Here is a 27,029-nt window from a genome sequence, read left to right as displayed (position 1 = left end):
TTTATCACCAACCTCAACCCAGAGTCAATGCATGCACAGTCAGCCCACTGACACCCCTATCAGATCACAGCAAAATCAGTCTACTTAGAACAGAGCAATACTCAATCATGACGCATCAAAGCCAAAGGAACTGAATAATATTAAGAAATGCTATAGTTGGAGTGAAAGTAGTGTGGAAAAATAGCAAAAAACAATTAGGCAACAACAAATTCAATCCCTAATAGTGAATGTGTAAACTTGGCAGTAGAAAACCGAAACAGTAGATTTTACGTCTCAGCTTCTCCACGCGCGTGACTAAACTATAGGCCTTCACCTGGGCCATCTGCTCTTATTCGCTCCCCTTTCACAATAGAAGCCTGAAACAACTTCTAAAGTCAGAGCCGTCCAGAGTAGTGATGCTGGACGGGCGAGCAGGTGCGGGCAGCAATCGGTTGAAGAACATGCATTTAGTTTTACTTGCGTTTAAGAGCAGTTGGAGGCCACGGAAGGAGAGTTGTATGGCATTGAAGCTCGTCTGGAGGTTAGTTAACTCAGTGTCCAAAGAGGTGCCAGAAGTATACAGAATGGTGTCATCTGCGTAGAGGTGGATCAAAGAATCACCAGCAGCAAGAGCGACATCATTGATGTATACAGAGAAGAGAGTCGACCCGAGAATTGAACCCTGTGGCACCCCCATAGAGACTACCAGAGGTCCGGACAACAGGCCCTCTGATTTGACACACTGAACTCTATCAGAGAAGTAGTTGGTGAACCAGGCGAGGCAATCATTTGAGAAACCAAGGCTGTTGAGTCTGCCAATAAGAATGTGGTGATTGACAGAGTCGAAAGCCTTGGCCAGGTGGATGAATACGGCTGCACAGTAATGTCTCTTATTGATGGCGGTTATGATGTGCCATCACAGCAGCAAGATTTGTGACGTGTTGCCACAAGGGCAACCAGTGAAGAACAAACACCATTGTAAATACAATATACCGTATTTATGTTTATATATTTTCCCTTTTGCACTTTAACTATTTGCACATAATATTATATTTGTAAAGTCTTTATTCTTTTGGAACTTTTGTGAGTGTAATGTTTACCATTAATTGGTATTGTTAACTTAACTTTTGATAATTATCTATTTCACTTGCTTTGGCAATGTAAACATATGTTTCCCATGCCAATAAAGCCCCTTAACAAAGAACGAGAGAGAGGCCTTTAATTGAATTGAGAGAGAGAGAGAGCGAGAGAGAGACAGGGAGAGAGAGAGACAGAGAGAGAGAGACAGAGAGAGAGAGAGAGAGAGACAGAGCGAGAGACAGAGCGAGAGAGAGAGAGAGAGAGAGATAGAGCGAGAGACAGAGCGAGAGCGAGACAGCGAGAGCGAGCGAGAGAGAGACAGAGACAGAGAGACAGAGAGAGAGACAGAGACAGAGAGACAGAGAGAGAGAGAGAGAGAGAGAGAAATGTTGATGGGAGTAGGATCTAACATTTCGGACCTCAGTGGTTTTCTGTCTCTGAGTGTGAAATGAGTTGGTGTTGTCCCTCGTTGAGTCCCTAATAGGTGGCCTGGTGTGGGGGGTCGCCTCACTGGGTGCCGGACCCTCACTGCTCTGTAGCTGATGGAGAGACAGAGAGACATACAGAGAGCAGGAAGCATGGATGAGTCTTAACACAGAGATAGAGCAGCAGACACACTGGAGAATAGGTTATACATTATAGTTGTGACTATATTAGGTTTTCAGCCAGCAATGCATGTAAAAGTGAGTTTTTCCCCTAGTCATTTCCAGTCAATCTCCATATTACGTAACAAAATTAGGCACAACGATTGAGAACTAAATTCCCTAAATGGTCAGCAGATGGCGCCGTATCCACTCGCTAGTTTTCTTGCTGGAAGGACGCATTCTCCTGTATGGATTCTCTAAGAAGACATTTAAGAAATTCTACAAAGTTGTCAACACTGACACGTGAATGACCGAGATAGACTACATATCAGAAGTGCCTTCCATTTGAATATCCGAGAAAGGTGTTGTTGATATTTTCTCTGCTATCTTTTACAGCAAAGAATGAAGGTAAAGCTAACTAAATTAACTAAATTACATGGGGGCTAACAGGCTAATAATATTTAATTTTGTTGAAGGAGAAACAGAAAAAGTAGACCGAATTAGGATTACAGATCACAGTCTTATTCAAAGTGAGAAATGCAGCATGTCCTCATTTCTGATCTATCTGTTCTATGTACCGAGCTGTGACGCAAAACTGAAACCTAGACACTCTCTCCTCTGCTAGCAACAGTACCTAAGCCATATTCAATATTGAATTCAAGCCATATAGCCTAAATTATTGAAATGGTATCTGTTTCGTTAGTTGCTAGCCAGGCTCCCGGGTTCACGTCTTGTCTGAGCAGCCCACTTATGGCACAAGTATGCTAGCTGGCTAGCTAAGTCGTTGTACCTTGACATTTATTGACCCTCAACACACTTCTTTTGTTCAATTATCTCAGCCATAGTCACAATTAAATTCAAGGCAGATGAACTATCTAACAGGCATGGGCTCTCCACCGTACGTAGCTAGCTAGTTAGCTAATCAAAACAATGCTCTTAAATGACATATAATAGCATAATGCCGTGACAGTTTCATCAAACGTTAGTAGAATGTTATAGCGATGTCTGTGCTTACCATGATCGTCAGTATTAGCTACTCTTTGGCCATATCTCCAATATTATTTGTAGTCTCATCACAAAATCATACACAAGTGTCCAGGCAATGTTGTTCTGCACTAAGATGGCTGTTCACTGATGTTGCAGCATCTTAGCCTGATTTATCCTGACTTTCTGGAAATTGTGTAATCAGAGCCGGTTCCAGGCATAAGTGACATAAGCGGTGGCTTAGGGCCCCTGGTCACTTGGGGGCCCGAACCAAAACATGTAAAAGAAAAAGAGGAACTCAGTGGGCTCAACTTACTATTGAAAGTAAGAATAGTAGATGTTATGTCTGTCACTGACAGTCACTCAATTAGCCATGACAGCTAACAATTGTTAGATTGCTAGTTAGTCTAGCCAGCTATCTAATCTTGTCGCAATCATGAACAAAAACCAACTGGGCACGCAGGGCATGTTCCCTGACCTCCAGGGGCCCTGACCTCCAGGGGGCCCGGTGAATAATCTGTCGATCTACCCTAATTGCTCCTGTACGTCGCTCTGAATAAGACTGTCTGCTGAATGGGCTCTCGAGTGGCGCAGCATTTCAGATGTCATGACTCTCTCTCCTTGGTGAGGATCAAAGGTGCCAGATCAGCTTTGGCACATTTCTGAAGATAGCCAGAGACCTCACTCCCACAGAAGAGGGAATGGGGGGGCTGTGCCGGTGTTGACACCTTAACACTGGGTCGTAAATTTAAGCAGGAGGAAACTTTCCCTCTCTGCCTTTCAGTATCCACCAAAGGAATGTTTTGTCTAGAGAGAGTGTGGCCCGCTTGAAAACTCTAACGTCAAAAGATTGGACATTGAAACATTATTTCTAACATAAAGAATGTGGGAAATGGTCGGTGGGGATTTAAAGAATAATACACATTCCAGTTGTCAGGTTTGCATCTAAATATGTATAACATATATGATTAAGTATGACAATACTTTTGTGAGATAATGGCTTTTCATATAAACCTGTGCCCAGTCAGTAACCACGCCCACGTGAGCACAGACATTGTGTCAGCGTGATGGGACGTCCCCTTGGCCAGAGTGCTTTAAAGGACTTGCTAACAAAATTTACATCAGACCAAAACATGTCGGGTTCCTGCTGGCGTGTAAAGTGGTCGGGAGCTGAACCCTGAATAATCAACCATTGAGACCAGACAGGGTGGAGCGGTGGCTACACAGCTGAAAATGGTGAGACCAAGCAGACGGACGGTGTAAGCCGGATGTCACAAATGGTTAAAACTGCAAGACCAAAAAGACGTGAGAATGTGGTTCACATGTTGAAATGGTTTAAACTCTACAGACCAGCTGACGTACAACGCGAGCTGAATGTTACGAAATGGTTAGAAGCTCTGAAACTCCCAACACGAGTGAAGAAGATAAAGACTAGACCAGAACATTCACAGTCTGCAGCTGTGCATGTAAAGTAGTCTAGAACTTTGACTAAAGCCACAAGGGTGAGGAACAGATCCCTCTTACCACCGTGTGGTACACCTGAAGTATCTATTCTAACGAACACTCCAAGACCAAAAGCTCTACTACAAAGGACATTGTGACTACTTCTGGTGGACAAACCAGAGTCTTACATCCCTCGATAAATTCACCATAGGACCCATCGAGTTCAACAGAGAGACAGCAAAGACATCTACGTGCAAATATATACACTGCATTTCTTATCCGAATGAGCGGTCGTAAATGTGCAAAGTATTCATATTCCCGTGAGTGTAGCTTCCAAATGTATGTACAATAAGTTGACTCTTTGTCTCTCCTTCTCCTTACCTACCCCTTCCTTTACATTATGTAACCAAAACGGTCATGCTTTTGTTAGTCCACTAGGGACCTGTTTTCATTGTATTATGTTAGTAATCAATCACCTATACCGTGTGTGTGTTCTGTGTGATGATTTTGTTAGTTAGTAAATAAATAATTCAGCCAATTTGTGTATCTTCTGATTCATCAATTAGGTTAGGGTTCTTGTAGATATCCAAGGAGTATGTGACGTTCAGAATGAGACTGATATGAGGTAATAATAATTAATAAGTGACTTATCGAGATATATATCTATATATCTTAGAGTTTAAATTGGGAGATAGTAACTCGTTAAACCATTTTCCCGTGGTGCCCCAAATTCCTAATGAGTTAATTGTTACATGATTAATTTAATCTAATAACAATTAAACATAGTAGGTAATTATTAGATGAATAACAGTCATCGGATTGATGATAGTCATGTTACGACACAGTGCAAGAGGTGTCACTACAGTCCCTGGTTCGAATGGGAGTCCCATAGGGCAGCGCACAATTGGCCCAGTGTCGTCCGTGTGTTGCTGGGGTAGGCCGTCATTGCAAATAAGAATTTGTTCTTAACTGACTTGCCTAGTTAAATAAAGGATAAATAAAAAATGTAAAAAATTATGCAATGTCAAATGTAGGTGGGGGGCCCCCCAACCAAAGGGCCCCCAAAATTCTAGAGCCGCCCGTTTGTAATTCATAAACAACTTCGCTATTGAAATGCATGCAGCAGGTGATGAGACCAGTTCCAGAAAGTATTACTATATCAAAACCTAAAAAACATATTGTAATACAGTCATCAGTACAATTCATATAAACCCACTGGACCTCCTTAGCACAGACACACAAGAATATGAAACAAAGATTATTGACTTTATTTTAAATTATGATGTAATGGTGGATGAAAAACACATTGTTAAATGTGATAGCTGCAAGCTGTCTGTTTACATCCCTCTCAGTCCAACCACCAGACTGCTATAGTAGATGGAGAGAGTTTACAAGACAAAAGGGTGGGGGACTAGCTGGAGGTTCAGATCTCCTGGAGTGGTACCCTCCTGTAGCTTATCAACCAGCTAGTTATTAGAATCAGGATCTTGTGTCAAGTCTGTTGATTCCATCTTCTTCTGGTCATCGTCATTGTGGTACTCCAGCCTTCTGGGTCCTGACTGGTGTCACACTTTTCCCCCCAGCCGCAACTAACACACCTGATTAAACTAATTGCATTCCGAGAACTAGAGTTGCCCATCTCCAAGATCACCTGGAAAACATAAATACTTTCACAATTATTTTGTTTGCAAACTGTAGCAACAAAGAAAAAAAACAAGAAATGCTCTCATATCTACCCTACATGCTTGTGTTTGGCAAAGAAAGCAAACAGGTACGCGTAACAAACATGAATTGAAGTATAATGTGTTCACAGAGTTGGATCTAGTCTACATACAGTAGCCAGGGAGAGGTGAGGTGGGGAATGGGATTAGTCTAGATAGAATAGTGTTTCTTAATTCTGGTCCTGGGATTCAATGGGGTGTACATGATTGTTTTTGTCTAGAACTACACACAGCCAATTCAAATGATCCATGATTGTTTTTGTCTAGGACTACACACAGCCAATTCAAATGATCCACTTATTTACATTTTAGTTATTTAGCAGAAGCTCTTATCCAGAGCGACTTCCAATTAGTTCATTCATCTTATTTGTATTTATTATGGATCCCCATTAGCTGCTGCCAAGCTACTCTTCCTGGGGTCCAGCAACATAAGACAGTTATACACACTTTAAAAGTGCAAGAGGTAGGGTTTCAGATGGACAGGGATTCTGATGTCCTAGCTTCAGGGAGAAGCTGGTTCCACCATTGGGGTACCAGGGCAGAGAGAGCTTGGACTGGGTTGAGCGGGAGCTGCCCTCCTGTAGGGGTTGGACGGCCAAGAGACCAGAGATGGCAGAACGGAGTGCTCGGGTTGGGGTGTAGGGGCAGGTCCTCTTGCTGCTCCATAGGCAAGCACCATGGTCTTGTAGTGGATGTGAGTTTTGACTGGAAGCCAGTGGAGTGTCTGGAGGAGGGGGGTAACTTGGGAAGGTTGAAAACCAGGCGGGCTGCAGCGGTCTGGATAAGTTGCAGGGGTTTGATGGGACAAGCGGGGAGTGCAGCCAACAGAGAGTTGTCAGAAGGAGAAAAGTAGTCAATTGTTATCCGCATAGCAATGACAGGCGAAACCATGTGAGGATATGATGGAGCCAAGTGACTTAATGTATAGTGAGAATTCATCGCCAAGTGGGTAACCCACCTCTACCATCCGTCCTATTGGCCAATGTGCAATCATTGGAGAATAAAATGGATGAGCTCCGTTCAAGACTATCCTACCAACGGGACATTAAAAACTGTAATATCTTATGTTTCACCGAGTCGTGGCTGAACGACGACATGTATAATATACAGTTGGCAGGTTTTTCCGTGTATCGGCAAGACAGAACAGCTGCATACGTTAAGACAAGGGGTGGCGGTCTGTGTCTATTTGTCAATAACAGCTGGTGCGCAAAATCAAAAATTAAGGAAGTCTCTAGGTTTTGCATGATAAGCTGTAGACCACACTATTTACCAATAGTTTTCATCTATATTTTTTCATAACTATCTATTTACCACCACAAACCGATGCCGGCACTAAGACCGCACTCAATGAGCTGTATACGGCCATAAGCAAACAGGAAAACGCTCATCCAGAGGCAGCGCTCCTAGTGGCCGGGGACTTTAATGCAGGGAAACTTAAATCCGTTTTACCTCATTTCTACCAGCATGTTAAATGTGCAACCAGAGGGAAAAAAAACTTAGACCACCTTTACTCCACACACAGAGACGTGTACAAAGCTCTCCCTCACCCTCCATTTGGAAAATCTGACCATAATTCTATCCTCATGATTCCCGCTTACAAACAAAAACTAATGCAGGAAGCACCAGTAATTTGGTCAATAAAGCAGTGGTCAGATGACGGAGATGCTAAGCTACAGGACTGTTTTGCTGCACAGACCGGAATACGTTCTGGGATTCTTCCGATGGCATTGAGGAGTACACCACATCAGTCACTGGCTTCAGCAATAACTGCATCGTTGTTGTCCTCACAGTAACCGTACGTACATACCCCAACCAGAAGCCATGGACTACAGACAACATCCGCACTGAGCTAAAGGCTAGAGCTGCCGCTTTCAAGGAGTGGGACTCTAACCCGGACGCTTATAAGAAATCCCACTATGCCCTCCGACCAACCATCAAACAGGCAAAGCACCAATAAAGGACTAAGATCGAATCGTACAACACCGGCTCCGACGCTCATTGGATGTGGCAGGGCTTGCAAACCATTACAGACTACAAAGGGAAGCACAGCCGCGGGCTGCCCAGTGACACAAGCCCAGTGACACGAGCCTGGTTAGTATGTCACTAGATTGATATACTACTCAGGCTTTTATAAAGCTAGCCAGCTTCAGTTAGCTTCACATTCCAGGTCAGGCTTCATCCTTACTACTACAGTGGATATTGCTTGTCTGCCTGCCACTAACTCTAGCAGGCTTTTAACTGCGTGTGCATGTTGCACATGGCTAGTCGAATGCCAAACTTTTCATTGAGACAATGCTGAAACATCAATCCATGTGCAAGTCAGTGCTACCTTTTAAGTTGTAACAAAATCAAAAGATATTTAGCAAATTCAGCAGGCTATGCTGTGAAATAGGCTTTTAAAAGTGCTGTCTTTGGTGTGCTTAACAATGCACTAGCAGCTTTTTCCCCACTACTATTGCCCCTTCCATCCATGGAACAGCTTGTTGCGTTGTCGCATTTTGGCAATCATGGGTACACTAGCAATGGCTGCCAGTCTTGACTTGAATGGGAACCGCCATCTATGTTTATGGTTGGTTGCGGCTGTCAGTTTGCCTTTTGCAAATGTTTAAATACAATCACGCAAAAAACGTATCGTTTAGAAAGCAAATGCTGTCCTTGCTAAATGTGTAATGTGATAGGTATTTTAATATTTTTAAAAAGCACACACAAAAAAACCATTTCATTAATAGAATGTTGAATCGGTAGTCACCTTCCTCAAATGTGACCGGCCGGCTCGATTCGGTCTTATGTAGCAACATTTTAAGTTGTGTTTTTTTACATTGGATAAAAGTAGAGGGTATAAAATACAATAGAGTTGAGGAACAATGGGAAAGTAACTCTGCTTTGAAAGTTGCTAAACTTGTAACCCTACTTTTGAGAAAATGGCCCTCGAATGGTTTGTTACAAGTACTGGAAAGCTCTTCGTCTACACCCATTCAGCATCATTCACACCCTCTTAAGCCTTTGCCCCACCCATCTCTTTAAGGATTCATATGCATGACATCAGCAGCCTGGTGGTCTAAAATAGCATAACTGGTGTATTATAACACCAATAAACCCATCCGTTTAAAAATTATTTTAGTATATGTCCATCCAGCAAACCAGGCAACTAAAAGCAACTTTCTAAACTATTTTTTTGGTCTGTTTCTAGCTTGTTAACGTAAAGTTAGCTGGCTAGTCAGTTCAAATAATAACCACATATGGCTGACATCTTAACTTTAGCTAATTTGTATTAATTATTACAGGAAAATAAACTCACAACAAGATCATTATTTACAAGTTATTGGCAAGCTAATTACAGAAAACATCTTACAGTTGTGAGTAAGGCGAAATAAAAGCAGGGCATTCTACCGAAGAATGTTAGATCTTGGACACAAACTTGGTCTCGGAGGCCTAACGTTATATCCTAATTTGATTTCGGGGCAGGTCATATTGTTCTTCACATTACAGTCTCTGGTAAACACACACTATATCAAATTTACATTTACATTTTAGTCATTTAGCAGACGCTCTTATCCAGAGCCACTTACAGTAGTGAATGCATACATTTCATACATTCCCCCCCCGTACTGGTCCCCCGTGGGAATCGAACCCACAACCCTGGCGTTGCAAACACATTGCAAACACCATGCTCTACCAACTGAGCCACAGTTTATTTGTCATATGCACAGGATACAGAAGGTATAAACAGTACAGTGATATGGTACCTTGCATAGTGGAGTCTTTTCTTTAGAAATGTAGCTAGCTAACTAGCTAAACAATGAACCATAATCTCAACTCATGTTACTACCCTGCATGAATCTGCAGGTAGCTAATCAACTAGATTCAATGTTAGCTACCTAGCTAACATTAGGCTATAACTAGCAATGCAAATGGGTCTGAGATATGAATAATATTACTACAAAGATCATGCACGTAACGTTAGCTAGCGAGCCAGCCAGCTAACGTTAGCTAGTTAGCTAACAGTACGCTTACATTTTCAATGAAGACAACTTTCTGACTAAATTAAAAACACATAATATTTGAAAATGTAGCTAGTTAGACTCTCTTACCCGTATACATGGATGGATGCTTCTCTCTCTCTGTCACAGATGCCATGGTTGCCCTTAGTTTGAAGATGTCATCCGGAGACAAGTGTTTTATACAACAGCCTTCTGTGTGTTCTCTTTTCGAAAGTGAGGAGCAATTATTTTGCAGTTATTCGTGATATCTTTAAAAAAAGCCACGTTAGAAAGGATTACCTACACATACTGAGCAGCCCATGTTATAGACAGAAGGTGCTACATGGCAGACCAATCTGAACTCATCTCTCAGCATGTCCAGCCCATCCATTATATTAGCCAATCAATGGTAGCGGGAAGGTTCATGCCTTTTTCCATGGCTAAACCAACTAGGCTCTAAATGTAACAATTTTGTTAACATTTACAGATGGCATACAAGTGTGTTACTAAGGCACATGAAAGTGCAGTGTTCCAGAAGGCATTTATGCAAAAAAAAAAAGAAAAAATTGAGAAAAAAAAAAAATGTTTACGTTCAAATGCCTCTCCTGTGAAGTAGTGACATGCAACATACGCCTAGTTTCCTGAAACAAGTCACAAATAAAGGAGATGAGGACTTCGTGAGAGGGAGGGTATCTGATTTCATTGGTCCTCAACTCATGTCTCAGACACTTCATTCAGGATAAATGGAGTTAGTCCTTAGTTAGCCTACCCCGGAGCAGGTTCGTTCTGAAGGATTCATTGCCATAGAAAAGGTGGGACACTTTCATGGTACCTAAATTGAACCTTGCCTGGAAACCCAACGTTGAATTGCATTTAAAGTTTCCTCTCATGACATCTACAAGCCAGAATTTTGAATACAATTATATTTTAACATACTTTGTGAGACAATATATCCATAAGAAAGTATAATTCCATCAACTTTTCAAAGCGGTGGTAGTGCGTTCAGATTTCTATCACCTGAAGCATGCCACAAGATAAAAACACATCCTGATTCAAAACTCTAATTTCTGCCCGCGGTAGAACTGAATGCAATTCAACATCGGGTTTCCAGGAAAGTTGAACCCAGAGTTGACCAAAGTTACCTTGCTAACTCTTGAAACCTGATTTGTAGTATAGGGCTCAGGACGAAGCCCTCTCTGTTGCGGTCTCCTCTGTCCCACCGCTACAGCACTATACTCCCAGTTCACTCCCAACAAGCTGATCACCGTGTATGTGAATGCATGCATCTAGCCACACACACACACATAACTGTAAATCAACCATACACTAACACAATCTGCAAACAATTAACAAACCAATCAGTAATTAGCAAGGGGTGAAGCGGGTCACCTCCTCCAGAACCTTCTCAAAGCGGGCTCGTACCTGGGGGTTTCGCATTGGAAGGAGATGTACTAATTATTACACACACCCACGTAAATAGATAAAGGCAGGTTTCCAGTAGAACCTCATATTACAATATTGAGAAAAGAGTAAATACAAAAAAAAACATGATATTCTGTACTTACTTTGATTGGAGTTGTACTGTATTGTCAAATGTGTTGGCGGATTAAAGCTGGATATCCTTGATCTAGAAAATGTGGTAAAAATAAGCAATATCAGATCAAGACTGAAACAAAAAACACTTTGTAAATTATAGACATTTAATCATAGGACTGGATGGTTTCAAATACTAACGTTAATTAGCTAGCTAGCTAGCTAGTTGTTCTACTCATCAAGACCTTTTCAAAAAGGAAGTAAACTCGGCTGTTTACACCTAGCATTAGACAACTAGGTAGGAATCGTAGCTAAGACTTGAATGTCTCTCTGGTTGATAACGTTAACTAGCTAGGTCAAAGCAATGTATAGCCAGATAATAGTATTTCTGGCTTAGTCATAAATAGCTAGCTAGCTAAATAACTGGCTAGGTAGCTAACGTTATAACATTTAGGACATTCAGTACCAGTCAAAAGTTTGGACACATCTACTCATTCAAAGGTTTTTCTTTATTTTTACTATTTTCTACATTGTAGAATAATAGTGAAGACATCAACACTATGAAATAACACATATGGAATCATGTATTAACCAAAGAAGTGTTAAACAAATCTAAATATATTTTATATTTCAGATTCTTCAAAGTAGCCACACTTTGCGTAGATGACAGCTTTGCACAATTTTTTTATACAGAAGATACAGAAAAGCGTGCAAAGCTGTCATCAAGGCAAATGGTGGCTACTTTGAAGAACCTAAAATATAAAATATATTTTGATTTGTTTAACACTTTTTGGTTATTACATGATTCCATATGTGTTAATTCATAGTTTTGATGTCTTCACTATTAGGTAGAAAACAGTAAAAATAAAGAAAAACCCTTGAACCAGTAGTTGTGTCCAAACTTTTGACTGGTACTGTAAATGTGTTATATTCCTAACCAATTGTGTTCCTTTTGAGTTGTTTGTAACTTATTTTTTAACTTATTTTGTACATAATGTTGCTGCTACCGTCTCTTATGACCGAAAATAACTTCTGGGCTTCAGAACTGCGATTACTCACCACGGACTGGCAGATCCCTTTTTTTCCTTTAATGAGTCCGACGAGCCCAACGTGAATGATATACTGCTCTCCTGGGTACAGGCCCAGATCCCCGTCATTTGCGTGAAGAGAAGGCGGAGAAAAAGGGGCCAGAGGTCTTCCGAGAATTCATAGGCGACTGAATAAACCTTAACTTCCTTCCATTCTGCTAGCAAACGTGCAATCTTTGGATAATAAAACGATGACCTACGCAGATTATTAAACTACCAACGGTACATTCAAAACTGTAATATCTTATGCTTCACGGAGTCATCGGCTGAACGACGACATTATCAACATAGCTGGCTGGTAATACGCTGCACCGGCAGGACAGAACAGCGGCGTCTGGAAAGACAAGGTGTGGCGTACGATGTATTTTGTAAATAACAGCTGGTGCACGATATCTAAGATTTTGCTCGCCTGAAGTACAGTATCTCATGATAAGCTGTAGACCACACTATCTACCCAGAGAGTTTTCATCTGTAGTTTTTGTAGCTGTTTACATACCACCACAGACTGATGCTGGCACTAAGACCGCATTGAATGAGCAGTATTCTGTCATAAGCAAACAGGAAAACGCTCACCCAGAGGCGGCGCTCCAAGTAGCCGGAAACTTTAACGCAGGGAAACTTAAATCCGTTTGACCAAATTTCTATCAGCATATTAAATGTGCAATCAGAGGGAAAAAAAACTCTGGACCACCTTTATCTCAAACACAGAGACGCATACAAAGCTCTACCTCGCCCTCCATTTGGCAAATCTGACCATAATTCTATCCTCCTGATTTCTGCTTACAAACCAAAATTAAAGCAGGAAGCACCAGTGACTCGATCAATAAAAAAAGTGGTCAGATGTTAACCTACAGGATGGTTTTGCTAGCACAGACTGGAATACGTTCTGGGATTTCTCCGATGGCATAGAGGAGTACACCACATCAGTCATTGGGTTCATCAATAAGTGCATCGATGACATCCATCAATAAGTGCATCGATGACATCGTCCCCACAGTGACCGTACGTACATACCCCAACCAGAAGCCATGGATTACAGGTAAAATCTGCACTGAGCTAAAGGCTAGAGCTGCCGCTTTCAAGGAGTGGGACTCTAACCGGGAAGCTTATAAGAAATCCCGCTATGCCCTACGACAAACCATCAAACAGGCAAAGCATCAATACAGGACGAAGATCGAATCGTACTACACCTGTTCTGAAGCTCGTCGGATCTGGCAGGGCTTGCAAACCATTACAGACTACAAAAGGGAAGCACAGCCTAGAGCTGCCCAGTGACACGAGCCTACCAGAAGAGCTAAACTATTTCTATGCTCGATTCGAGGCAAATAACACTGAAACATGCATGAGAACACCAGCTGTTCCGGAAGACTGTGTTATCACGCTCTCCGCAGCCAATATGACCTTTAAACAGGTCAACATTCACAAGGCCGCAGGGCCAGACGGATAACCAGGACGTGTACTGTGAGCATGCGCTGACCAACTGGCAAGTGTGTTCACTGACATTTTCAACCTGTCCCTGACTGAGTCTGTAATACCAACATGTTTCAAGCAGACCACCATAGTCCCTGTACCCAAGAACACTAAGGTAACCTGCCTAAATGACTACCGACCCGTAGCACTCACATCTGTAGCCATGAAGTGCTTTTATAGGCTGGTAATGGCTCACATCAACACCATTAACCCTAGACCCACTCCAATTTGCATACCGCCCCAACAGATTCACAGATGATGCAATCTCTATTGCACTCAACACTGCCCTTTCCCACTTGGACAAAAGGAACACCTATGTGAGAATGCTATTGATTGACTACAGCTCAGTGTTCAAACACCATAGTGCCCTCAAAACTCATCATTAAGCTAAGCACCCTGGGACTAAACACCTCCCTCTGCAACTGGATAATGGACTTCCTGACAGGCCGCCCCCAGGTGGTAAGGGTAAGGAACAACACATCTGTCTCGCTGATACTCAACACGGGGGCCCCTCAGGGGAGCGTGCTCAGTCCCCTCCTGTACTCCCTGTTCACTCATGACTGCATGGCCAGGCACGACTCAAACACCATCATCAAGTTCGTTAATGAAACAACAGTGGTTGGCATGATCACCGACAACGATGAGACAGCCTATAAGGAGGTCAGTGGTGGTGGTGTGGTGCCAAGACAACAACCTCTCCCTCAACGTGATGAAGAGGATGGAGATGATTGTGGACTACAGGAAAAAGAGGACTGAGCACGCCCCCATTCTCATTGATGGGGCTGTAGTGGAATAGGTTGAGAGCTTGAAGTTCTTTGATGTCCACATCACCAACAAACTATCATGGTCCAAACACACTAAGACAGTCGTCAAGAGGGCACAACAAAACCTATTCCCCCTCAGGAGACTGAAAAGATTTGGCATGGGTCCTCAGATCCTCAAAAGGTTCTACAGCTGCAACATCGAGAGCATCCTGACAGGTTGCATCACTGCCTGGTATGGCAACTGCTCAGCCTCCGACCGCAAGTCACTACAGAGGGTAGTGCGTATGGCCCAGTACATCACTGGGGCCAAGCTTCCTGCCATCCAGGACCTCTATATTTGGCGGTGTCAGAGGAAGGCCATAAAAATTATCAAAGACTCCAGCCACCCTAGTCATAGACTGTTCTCTCTGCTATCACACAGCAAGCGGTACCGGAGCGCCAAGTCGAGGTCCAAAAGGCTTCTTAACAGCTTCTACCCCCAAGCCATAAGACTCCTGAACAGCTAATCAAAGGGCTACCTATACCCCTCTTTTACATTGCTGTTCTCTGTTTATAATATATGTATAGTCACTTTAACTCTACCTACATGTACATATTACCTCAAATACCTCGACAAACCGGTGCCCCCGCACATTGACTCTGTACCAGTACCCCATGTACATAGCCTTGTTATTTTACTGCTGCTGTTTAATTATTTGTTACTTTTATTTCCTATTTATCTATTTTTACTTAATAACACTTATTTTTATTTTTTCTTAACTTCTTAAAGCATCACTGATTAAGGGCTTGTAAGTAAACATTTCACTGTAAGGTCTACACTTGTATTCGGCGCATGTGACAAATACAATTAGATTTTATTTGGTGATTCGGAAACATAATGTTAACTTTCTCTGCTATGCAGATGACACACAGCTGTACATTCCGATGAAACATGGTGAAGCCCCAAAATTGCCTATCCTGGAAGCCAGTGTTTCAGACATAATGAAGTGGATGGTGGCAAATACTTTTAAAAGAGATGCTAGTTCTAGGTCCCAAGAAACAAAGAGATCTGCTGTTGGATCTGACAATTAACCTTGATGGTTGTACAGTCGTCTCAAATATAACTGAAGGAACTCGGCGTTACTCAATCATGGACACTTTTATTGACAGTTGTGGCTGCTTTGAGTGATGTATTGTTGTCTCTACCTTCTTGCCCTTTGTGCTGTTGTCTGTGCCCAATAATGTTTGTACCCTGTTTTGTGCTGCTACCATGTTGTGTTTCTACCATGTGTTGTCATGTTGTATTACTACCATGCTGTGTTGTCATGTGTTGCTGCCATGCTATGTTGTTGTCTTAGGTCTCTCTTTATGTAGTGTTGTGTCTCTCTTGTCGTGATGTGTGTTTTGTCCTATATTTTTATTTAATTTATTTATATTTTTAAGCCCAGCCCCAATCCACACAGGAGGCCTTTTGCCATTTGGTAGGCCGTCATTGTAAATAACAATTTGTTCTTAACTGATTTGCCTAGTTAAATAAAGGTTAAATAAAAATAAAAAATACTCTGAAAATACTCTTTTGACGAACATATCAATAATATTTCAATGCTAGTGCAATGCTCTACTTTCCGGCTACCCGGATAAAGCACTAAATAAACTTCAGTTAGTGCTAAACACGATTGCTAGAATCTTGACTAGAACCAAAACATTTTATCATATTACTCCAGTGCTAGCCTCTCTACACTGGCTTCTTGTTAAGTCTAGGGCTGATTTCAAGGTTTTACAGCTAACCTACAAAGCATAACATGGGCTTGCTCCTACCTATCTCTCCGATTTGGTCCTGCTGTACATACAGTTGAAGTCGGAAGTTTACATACATCTTAGCCAAATAAATGTATACTCAGTTTTTCACAATTTATGACATTTAATCCTAGTAAAAATGCCATGTCTTAGGTCAGTTAGGATCACCACTGTATTTTAAGAATGTGAAATGTCAGAATAATGTTAGAGAGAATTATTTATTTCAGCTTTTATTTCTTTTATCACATTCCCAGTGGGTCAGAAGTTTACATACACTCAATTAGTATTTGGTAGCATTGCCTTTAAATTGTTTAACCTGTTATGGCTAGGGGGCAGTATTTTCACGGCTGGATAAAAAACGTACCCGATTTAATCTGGTTACTACTCCTGCCCAGTAACTAGAATATGCATATAATTATTGGCTTTGGATAGAAAACACTCCAATGTTTCTAAAACTGTTTGAATGGTGTCTGTGAGTATAACAGAACTCAAATGGCAGGTCAAAACCTGAGAGATTCCTTTACAGGAAGTGGCCTGTCTGACCATTTCTTGAACTTCTTTGCCATCTCTATCTTTTACAAAGGATCTCTGCTCTAACGTGACACTTCCCACGTCTTCCATGGGCGCTCAGAGCCCGGGAAAAACCTGAATGTCGTCATCCCAGCCCCAGGCTGAAACACATTATCGCCTTTCTCAAGTGGCCGATCAAAGGACTGTGGGCTTAGGCGCGTGCCCTGGCCGCCCCCGTCTTTGTTATTTTTCCTCTGTTTGCCGAAAAGGAGATTCCCGGTCGGAATATTATCGCTTTTTTACGAGATAAATTGCAAAAAAAATTGATTTTAAACAGCGGTTGACATGCTTCGAAGTACGGTATTGGAATATTTAGAATTTTTTTGTCACGAATTGCGCCATGCGCACGACCCTGATTTACCATTTCGGATAGTGTCTGGGACGCACGAACAAAACGCCGCTATTCGGATATAACGATGGATTATTTTGGACCAAACCAACATTTGTTATTGAAGTAGCAGTCCTGGGAGTGCATTCTGACGAAGACAACAAAAGGTAATCAAACTTTTATAATAGTAAATCTGATTTTGGTGAGTGCTAAACTTGCCGGGTGTCTAAATAGCTAGCCCGTGATGGCTGGGCTATGTACTTAGAATATTGCAAAATGTGCTTTCACCAAAAAGCTATTTTAAAATCGGACATATCGAGTGCATAGAGGAGTTCTGTATCTATAATTCTTAAAATAATTGTTATGCTTTTTGTGAACGTTTATCGTGAGTAATTTAGTCAATTGTTAGTAAATTCCCCGGAAGTTTGCGGGGGGTATGCTAGTTCTGAACGTCACATGCTAATGTAAAAAGCTGTTTTTTGATATAAATATGAACTTGATTGAACAAAACATGCATGTATTGTATAACATAATGTCCTAGGTGTGTCATCTGATGAAGATCATCAAAGGTTAGTGCTGCATTTAGCTGTCTTCTGGGTTTTTGTGACATTATATGCTAGCTTGAAAAATGGGTGTCTGATTATTTCTGGCTGGGTACTCTGCTGACATAATCTAATGTTTTGCTTTCGCTGTAAAGCCTTTTTGAAATCGGACAGTGTGGTTAGATAAAGGAGAGCCTTGTCTTTAAAATGCTGTGAAATAGTCATATGTTTGAAAAATTGAAGTTTTTGTATTTTTGAGGAATTTGTAATTCGCGCCACGCCTATCATTGGATATTGGAGCAGGTGTTCCGCTAGCGGAACGTCTAGATGTAAGAGGTTAACTTGGGTCAAGCGTTTCAGGTAGACTTCCACAAGCTTCCCACAATAAGTTGGGTGAATTTTGGCCCATTCCTCCTGACAGAGCTGGTGTAACTGAGTCAGGTTTGTAGGCCTCCTTGCTCGCACACACTTTTTCAGTTCTGCCCACAAATTTCCTATAGGAGGATTGAGGTCAGGGATATTTGACGGCCACTCCAATACTTTGACTTTGTTGTCCTTAAGCCATTTTGCCACAACGTTGGTAGTATGCTTGGGGTCATTGTCCATTTGGAAGACCCATTTGCGACCAAGCTTTAACTTCCTGACTGATTTCTTCAGATGTTGCTTCAATATATCCACGTAATATTCCTACCTCATGATGCCATCTATTTTGTGAAGTACACCAGTCCCTCCTGCATCAAAGTACCCCACAACATGATGCTGCCGCCCCCGTACTTCACGGTTGGGATGGTTTTCTTCGGCTTGCAAGCCTCCCCCTTTTCCCACCAAACATAACGATGGTCATTATGGCCAAACAGTTCTATTTTTGATTCATCAGACCAGAGGACATTTCGCCAAAAAGTACGATCTTTGTCCCCATGTGCAGTTGCAAACCGCAGTCTGGCTTTTTCATGGCGGTTTTGGAGCAGTGGCTTCTTCCTTGCTGAGCGACCTTTCAGGTTATGTCGATATAGGACTCGTTTTACTGTGGATACAGATACTTTTGTAACCGTTTCCTCCAGAATCTTCACAAGGTCCTTTGCTGTTGTTCTGGGATTGATTTGCACTTTTCGCACCAAAGTACGTTAATCTCTAGGAGACAGAATGCGTTTCCTTCCTGAGCGGTATGACGGCTGCGTGGTCCCATGGTGTTTAAACGATGTCAAGCAAAGAGGCACTGTGTTTGAAGGTAGGCCTTGAAATACGTCCGCAGGTACACCTCCAATTGAAACAAATTATGTCAATTAGCCTATCAGAAGCTTCTAAAGCCATTACTGGAATTTTCCAAGGCACAATCAACTTAGTGTATGTAAACTTCTGACCTACTGGAACTGTGATGCTAGCTTGAAAAATGGGTGTCTGATTATTTCTGGCTGGGCACTCTCCTGACATAATCTAATGTTTTGCTTTCGTTGTAAAGCCTTTTTGAAATCGGACAGTGTGGTTAGATTAAGGAGAGTCTTGTCTTTAAATAGCTGTAAAATAGTCATATGTTTGAGAAATTGAAGTAATAGTATTTCAAACGATTCAAAAATCGCGCCACTGAATTCAGGTGGCTGTTACGTAGGTGGGACGAATTCGTCCCGCCTTGCCCATAGAGGTTAAGTATGCTCCCTCTAATTCTGTCTTTCTCTCTCTCCCGTCCCGGAGGACCTGAGCCCTAGGACCATGCCTCAAGACTACCTGGCCTGATGACTCCTGGCTGTCCCCAGTCCACCTGGTCATGCTGCTGCTCCAGTTTCAACTGTTCTGCCTGCAGATGTGGAACCCTGACCTGTTCACTGGATGTGCTACCTTGTCCCAGACCTGCTGTTTCGACTCTCTCTCTCTACTGCACCTGCTGTCTCGACCTCTGAATGCTCGGCTTTTAAAAGCCAACTGGCATTTACTCCTGAGGTACTGACCTGTTGCACCAGTTTTTCCTAGCCACCGTGCTTCACATCTGCATTGCTTGCTGTTTGGGGTTTTAGGCTGGTTTTCTGTATAGCACTTTGTGACATCTGCTGATGTAAAAAGTGCTTTATAAATAAATCTGATTCATTGACTTACAAAAGTAAACATTCAATAGCGAACATACTATCAATATGCTGGCTACTGTTGATACACTTTGGCGTCTCTTTTGGAATGCAGTTCTCTTAAAGGGGCAGTGTACTATTTTTAGATGTAAAAACAAAAATGAATGCAATTAATACAATGGAAACAGCTTCATAATAACCAAAGGTGGCAGGAGGTGGTTAGAGCTTTGGGCCAGTAACCGAAAGGTTACTTGTTTGAATCCATGAGCCGACAAGGTGAAAAATATGTCGATGTGACCTTGAGCAAGGCACTTAACCCTGATTGCTCCAGCGTTGCCGTTAATAACGGCAGACCCTGGCTGTGACCCCACTCTTCAAGGGTGTCTGAGGGAGAGTTGGGATATGAAAAAAAAACACATTTTCAATTCACAGATGCGTATTAATACAACCTTGTACATGTGTGAAACAGGCAATAAGCATCCACCAAATTAATTGTATTTATTTATTATAAATATATCCTGTTAATATCTGAATATAGAGAGGAAGCATGGTAACCTATAGGCCCTGCAGAGAGGAAGCATGGTAACCTATAGGAAGCATGGTAACCTATAGGCCCTGCAGAGAGGAAGCATGGTAACCTATAGGAAGCATGGTAACCTATAGGCCCTGTAGAGAGGAAGCATGGTAACCTATAGGAAGCATGGTAACCTATAGGCCCTGTAGAGAGGAAGCATGGTAACCTATAGGCCCTGTAGAGAGGAAGCATGGTAACCTATAGGCCCTGTAGAGAGGAAGCATGGTAACCTATAGGCCCTGTAGAGAGGAAGCATGGTAACCTATAGGCCCTGCAGAGAGGAAGCATGGTAACCTATAGGAAGCATGGTAACCTATAGGCCCTGTAGAGAGGAAGCATGGTAACCTATAGGAAGCATGGTAACCTATAGGCCCTGTAGAGAGGAAGCATGGTAACCTATAGGTCCTGTAGAGAGGAAGCATGGTAACCTATAGGCCCTGTAGAGAGGAAGCATGTTAACCTATAGGAAGCATGGTAACCTATAGGCCCTGTAGAGAGGAAGCATGGTAACCTATAGGCCCTGTAGAGAGGAAGCATGGTAACCTATAGGTCCTGTAGAGAGGAAGCATGGTAACCTATAGGCCCTGTAGAGAGGAAGCATGGTAACCTATAGGAAGCATGGTAACCTATAGGTCCTGTAGAGAGGAAGCATGGTAACCTATAGGAAGCATGGTAACCTATAGGAAGCGTGGTAACGTATAGGCCCTGTAGAGAGGAAGCATGGTAACCTATAGGAAGCATGGTAACCTATAGGAAGCATGGTAACCTATAGGCCCTGTAGAGAGGAAGCATGGTAACCTATAGGCCCTGTAGAGAGGAAGCATGGTAACCTATAGGCCCTGTAGAGAGGAAGCATGGTAACCTATAGGAAGCATGGTAACCTATAGGCCCTGTAGAGAGGAAGCATGGTAACCTATAGGCCCTGTAGAGAGGAAGCATGGTAACCTATAGGAAGCATGGTTACCTATAGGCCCTGTAGAGAGGAAGCATGGTAACCTATAGGCCCTGCAAGACCCCGCATTAAAAACTACACCATGTCCAGGCCAGTAGAAATTCTGTTTGGGCCATTTTCTGGGACCCTGTCATAGCCTACAAATAGGACCCAGAGTTTTACCTGACCTGGTCATGAGATGAGGAAAAACTCCAGGCCCCAGAAAAGACAAGTACAAATTTTGCCAGACCACTTTTGAACCTGTGCTTCTACCTCTGCTTTAAAATATTATAACTTCTAAATGTCTCAAGAGAATAGTGTGATTGGCTTACCCCATCATAACTCCATTGTTTATAACAGGAACATAAACCATGTATAGATTCAAAATATGTTCAAAAGCTGCCAACTATCTTGTTCATTTTCCATCTGGCTTATGTATTATGCTAGGTCAAATGTAAGGTTAAGGAGAGGTTTCGAGGACACAGATTAAACCCTAGTCCTTTTCCATTGATCTTGCTTTTAGTCCAGGACTAGGCTCAATCTGTGTCCGGGAAAACCTCCCCATCATTTTTCAATGAGTGGAATGGGATGAAGTCTTACGTGAAAAAACACATTTACATTACCAAGTACATTAATGGGGTGAACCTACTCTAAGAGTATGTATTAGGCTGTTTGAGAGAAGGTTTGCATCCTAACCAACCCATCCAATGTGAGGACATCTGTTGTTGAAGTCCAGTAGATCAGTAAATCCACAGGACTCTAGCAGAAGTCAAGCTGAATATTTCTTTAGAATCATAAGAAACAAGGTTCTGAAGTGTCTGTCATAAATCTAGGAGATATAAAAAAAACGGTATTTTTTTGAACACATATTTAAGGTCTTTATTCTTCCATTCCTTTTTTTAAACCAGTCGGTCGGTTACCTTCAGGTCATAGAGCAAAACAGGAAACGGCGTCGTGTTCGTGAGAGTCTCCCCTTTCCATATAGTGGTCAATAGTTTGTAGGGCAAACCGTTCGGACGCTAGAGACGTTTTCGTGAAAAGACCGATTTTCGGGATGTCTCGTGGTCTGACAAACACTGCTCTAACTCTGCCACCTTTCACCGCAGATGCGGAACTGCGACATCGGCGGATGCGATGGATTGAAACGCATCCAATGCTAAACAGATATCTCTTACTTAAACTGACAGATTTTTCTAGGGATTTTTTTGCGATGTAACTTAGATTGACCCACCGGTACGTGAAATGACTCTAGGGGGTTGTGCTGAAAAGCCTTGTCAGTGCATAGGTCAAATGAGCTTTTGAATTTCCTGTCTTTTTCGGCTTCAGACAAAAGCTGATATTTCACTTAAATGTACAATATCAGCTTAGACAACACTGCAACAGGAACACCAACAAGCCACAGTGCTATGTAGGGGTCTGGTAGTGTGTTTGGGTGTTTGGTATTGGACTGACCCTGGTGATGTCATCCTCCTTGCTGGACCCCCCAGTGTGTTGTGGCAGGGTAAGGGTTAGGTGACTGTTGTAGTTAGTGTTGGGTGTAGCTAGGTGTTGAGTACTGGACTGACCCTGGTAATGTCCTCTGTAGAAGATCCTCCAGAGTGCCTGGGCAGGGTGCGGTGCTGCAGCTGGGGAGAGAGGAGCTGGAGGCTGGAGGCTCTGGTGGACATCCCCTGTCCCACCGCCAGCCCCCCCTCACTGCCCCCCCCGTGGGTCCTCTGACGCTCCCGCCGCACGTACATGGAGTGGCGGTGAGGTCTATGCTGGGAGGAGAAGGGGGATGTGTAGCCCAGGCCGTAGGGGAAGGCCTCATGAGGGGCGGACAGGGAGTGACCATGGCTTCCACCTCCTCCTCCTCCTCCCGGGTCTCCTCCCTCTGGGGACTTGGCCTCCTCAGAGCTCTTGTGTCGTGAGGAGGTGCGTCGGGAGGAGGAATCTAGCGTATTGCTCTCTCTCTCCGAGCGCCGGCCTGCAGGGCTGTGACGATGATGACCGGTCGCCGGGCTGCCAGGAGCATTGAGGTCCAGACAGGAAGTAGGGAAGTAGCGTGATGGAAGTTCGTCACCATGGAAACGTGGGTCGCTAAGGTTCCCTACTGACTTGGCGTCGTTGAGGGCCCCGTGGCTCTTAGACAGGTTTATATAGGAGCCTCCTGCTAACCCTAACCCTCCTGTAGACTTAGAGGACCCATGCTCCCCCATGTAGCTGTGGCGGTCTCGGTCTCTGGCTCTGTGTTTGTCTCCAGACATCAGGGTGCTGGTCTTTCCCTCTACGAAGCTATGGCGGTTCTGCTGAGAGCGGCTGTTGGACTTGAGGTACTTGGCTCCCGGCCCATCTGAGGCCTTGGCTCCGGAGGTGAAGTCAAAGTCTTTGTTCTTGGTCTCTTTGGGGCTGAGGAGGTGGGGCAGGTTGTTGTTGGCTAGGTCCTTGGAGCAGGAGGCTGAGCGATTCAGGAGCTGGGGGGGTGTGGCATAGGTCTTGGGGCGGAGGGTGGGGCTCAGGCTGTTGCCATTCAGGAAGCTGTCGTTGCTAGGGTGATTGCTAGGTTGGAGGTCTTCATGACGGGGCAGGCTGGAACAGTCTCTACTAGCTGAGCGGTGGTGGTCTGAACCCTTAACACCATGACTCCTGACCAGGAGAGAAAGAGAGAGAGGGCTTTCATATTCATATTTGTTTCCTTCTATTCAGCTAGATATGACAAATCATTGAATATGTTCCCAACATAGTGAGAACAGCAGAGTAGTAAATGTTCCCAACATATTGAGAACGGCAGAGTAGTAAATGTTCCCAACATATTGAGAACGGCAGAGTAGTAAATGTTCCCAACATAGTGAGAACAGCAGAGTAGTAAATGTTCCCAACATATTGAGAACAGCAGAGTAGTAAATGTTCCCAACATATTGAGAATGGCAGAGTAGTAAATGTTCCCAACATAGTGAGAACGGCAGAGTAGTAAATGTTCCCAACATATTGAGAACGGCAGAGTAGTAAATGTTCCCAACATAGTGAGAACGGCAGAGTAGTAAATGTTCCCAACATAGTGAGAACAGCAGAGTAGTAAATGTTCCCAACATAGTGAGAACAGCAGAGTAGTAAATGTTCCCAACATAGTGAGAACAGCAGAGTAGTAAATGTTCCCAACATAGTGAGAACAGCAGAGTAGTAAATGTTCCCAACATAGTGAGAACGGCAGAGTAGTAAATGTTCCCAACATAGTGAGAACAGCAGAGTAGTTTACACTATACTGTTCCTGTTCCTCCCTGCCTGGTGTAATACTGTTGGCTACCTGGTGGGGGCGCTGTTGTCCGTGTGATGAGGCTTCCTCTTAGAGGAGCGGACTGGTGTGGGTGTAGGAGGTCCAGGTCGCTCCACTGGTCGCGGTGTCTGGAAGGCATGGTGGTCCAAACTCTGCTCCGTTAGAAACCGCTCTGTAGGACTCAACAACAGCAGGTTCTGCGCACACACACACCCACACACACAGTGTCAACATGTCTTCAACAAGCTCCACTCCCAGTCCTCACTAGTATGCAGTGAGTCATCATGATAATCATCAACATCAGACTGGAATAGACCAGCTTCACACTCTATATTAATATTCAGGGAAATGAAAATCTCCAACTTCATTGGTTTTAATTGAGCTGGCTATGTGAGTCACTAAGGAGAGATGTTTTGCCCAAAAAGCTCCTTGGAAATAGTGGTGTTTTTCTCCCTGTCCACCTGATGAAATGAAAGGATCTCCAGTCTCAGAGGAGAGGTTAGGCCCTACAGAGAAGAGAGAAGCTCTGACAACACCACTGTGGCTGAGGAGCAGTTAGGAGTGACCTGTGATGTCACTAAATATATCCACACTCATTTGGATAGTGAAGCTAAATGTTTTAATTTGGCTCTATACTCCAGCACTTTGTCTATGAGATCAAATGTTTTATAAAACTTAATTTGCTGATAGCTGATTAGTAAGACATTGTTTGTTTAAGTTGTCAGGGGTATGCAGTAGTCAGCAGTAGGATGCAGTAGTCAGCGGTAGGATGCAGTAGTCAGCGGTAGGATGCAGTAGTCAGGGGTTGGTAGGATGCAGTAGTCAGGGGTTGGTAGGATGCAGTAGTCAGGGGTAGGATGCAGTAGTCAGGGTTGGATGCAGTAGTTAGGGGTTGGTAGGATGCAGTAGTCAGAAGTAGGATGCAGTAGTCAGCAGTAGGATGCAGTAGTCAGTGGTTGGTAGCATGCAGTAGTCAGTGGTTGGTAGGATGCAGTAGTTAGGGTTGGTAGGATGCAGTAGTTAGTGGTAGTATGCAGTAGTCAGCGGTAGGATGCAGTAGTCAGGGGTAGGATGCAGTAGTTAGCGGTAGGATGCAGTAGTCAGTGGTTGGTAGGATGGAGTAGTTAGTGGTAGGATGGAGTAGTTAGTGGTAGGATGCAGTAGTCAGGGGTTGGTAGGATGCAGTAGTCAGGGGTTGGTAGGATGCAGTAGTTAGTGGTAGGATGCAGTAGTCAGTGGTTGGTAGGATGCAGTAGTCAGGGGTAGTATGCAGTAGTCAGGGGTAGGATGCAGTAGTTAGCGGTAGGATACAGTAGTCAGCGGTAGGATGCAGTAGTCAGGGGTAGGATGCAGTAGTCAGGGGTAGGATGCAGTAGTTAGGGGTAGGATGCAGTAGTCAGTGGTTGGTAGGATGCAGTAGTTAGTGGTAGTATGCAGTAGTTAGTGGTAGGATGCAGTAGTTAGTGGTAGGATGCAGTAGTTAGTGGTAGGATGCAGTAGTCAGTGGTTGGTAGGATGGAGTAGTTAGTGGTAGGATGGAGTAGTTAGTGGTAGGATGCAGTAGTCAGGGGTTGGTAGGATGCAGTAGTCAGGGGTAGGATGCAGTAGTTAGTGGTAGGATGCAGTAGTCAGTGGTTGGTAGGATGCAGTAGTCAGGGGTAGTATGCAGTAGTCAGGGGTAGGATGCAGTAGTTAGCGGTAGGATACAGTAGTCAGCAGTAGGATGCAGTAGTCAGGGGTAGGATGCAGTAGTCAGGGGTAGGATGCAGTAGTTAGGGGTAGGATGCAGTAGTTAGGGGTAGGATGCAGTAGTCTACGGTAGGATGCAGTAGTTAGCGGTTGGTAGGATGCAGTAGTCAGCGGTTGGTAGGATGCAGTAGTTAGCGGTTGGTAGGATGCAGTAGTCAGCAGTTGGTAGGATGCAGTAGTTAGCAGTAGGATGCAGTAGTCAGGGGTAGGATGCAGTAGTCAGCAGTTGGTAGGATGCAGTAGTTAGCAGTAGGATGCAGTAGTCAGGGGTAGGATGCAGTAGTCAGTGGTTGGTAGGATGCAGTAGTCAGGGATAAGATAGTGTGCTGAATGTTCTCAGTAAGTCATCGCCTACAAGAACAGCAGCAACATCACAGTCTGTTTACAGCTACAGATCACAGTCTGTTTACAGCTACAGATCACTGTCTGTTTACAGCTACAGTTCAGTCTGTTTACAGCTACAGATCACAGTCTGTTTACACTACAGATCACAGTCTGTTTACAGCTACAGATCAGTCTGTTTACAGCTACAGATCACAGTCTGTTTACACTACAGATCACAGTCTGTTTACACTACAGATCAGTCTGTTTACAGCTACAGTTCAGTCTGTTTACAGCGACAGTTC

At 43.4% G+C, this 27,029-nt stretch overlaps 1 protein-coding gene across 3 annotated transcripts in view; it reads right to left on the bottom strand.

Annotated features, from left to right (window-relative positions):
- LOC106573992 (cyclin-dependent kinase-like 5) overlaps window positions 1-27,029 on the bottom strand; it is a 72,700-nt gene that overhangs the window by 31,657 nt on the left and 14,014 nt on the right. For 2 of the 3 annotated variants that reach the window (XM_045697535.2, XM_045697539.2), the window contains exons 5-7: window positions 24,685-24,851; window positions 22,967-24,026; window positions 1,479-1,598 (exon numbers count right to left, since the gene is read on the bottom strand). In XM_045697535.2, the coding sequence (XP_045553491.2) occupies window positions 1,479-1,598; window positions 22,967-24,026; window positions 24,685-24,851 (1,347 nt within the window). The remainder of the gene's footprint in view (window positions 1-1,478; window positions 1,599-22,966; window positions 24,027-24,684; window positions 24,852-27,029) is intronic. The other variant, XM_045697538.2, reaches the window with a different exon arrangement.

This window comes from Salmo salar, chromosome 16 (assembly GCF_965601325.2).
Source record: "Salmo salar chromosome 16, fSalSal1, whole genome shotgun sequence".
Classification (NCBI taxonomy): Eukaryota; Metazoa; Chordata; class Actinopteri; order Salmoniformes; family Salmonidae; genus Salmo; species Salmo salar.
The sequence above is the reverse complement of the archived record's forward strand: the minus strand, read 5'-3'. Positions and strand labels throughout refer to the sequence as shown.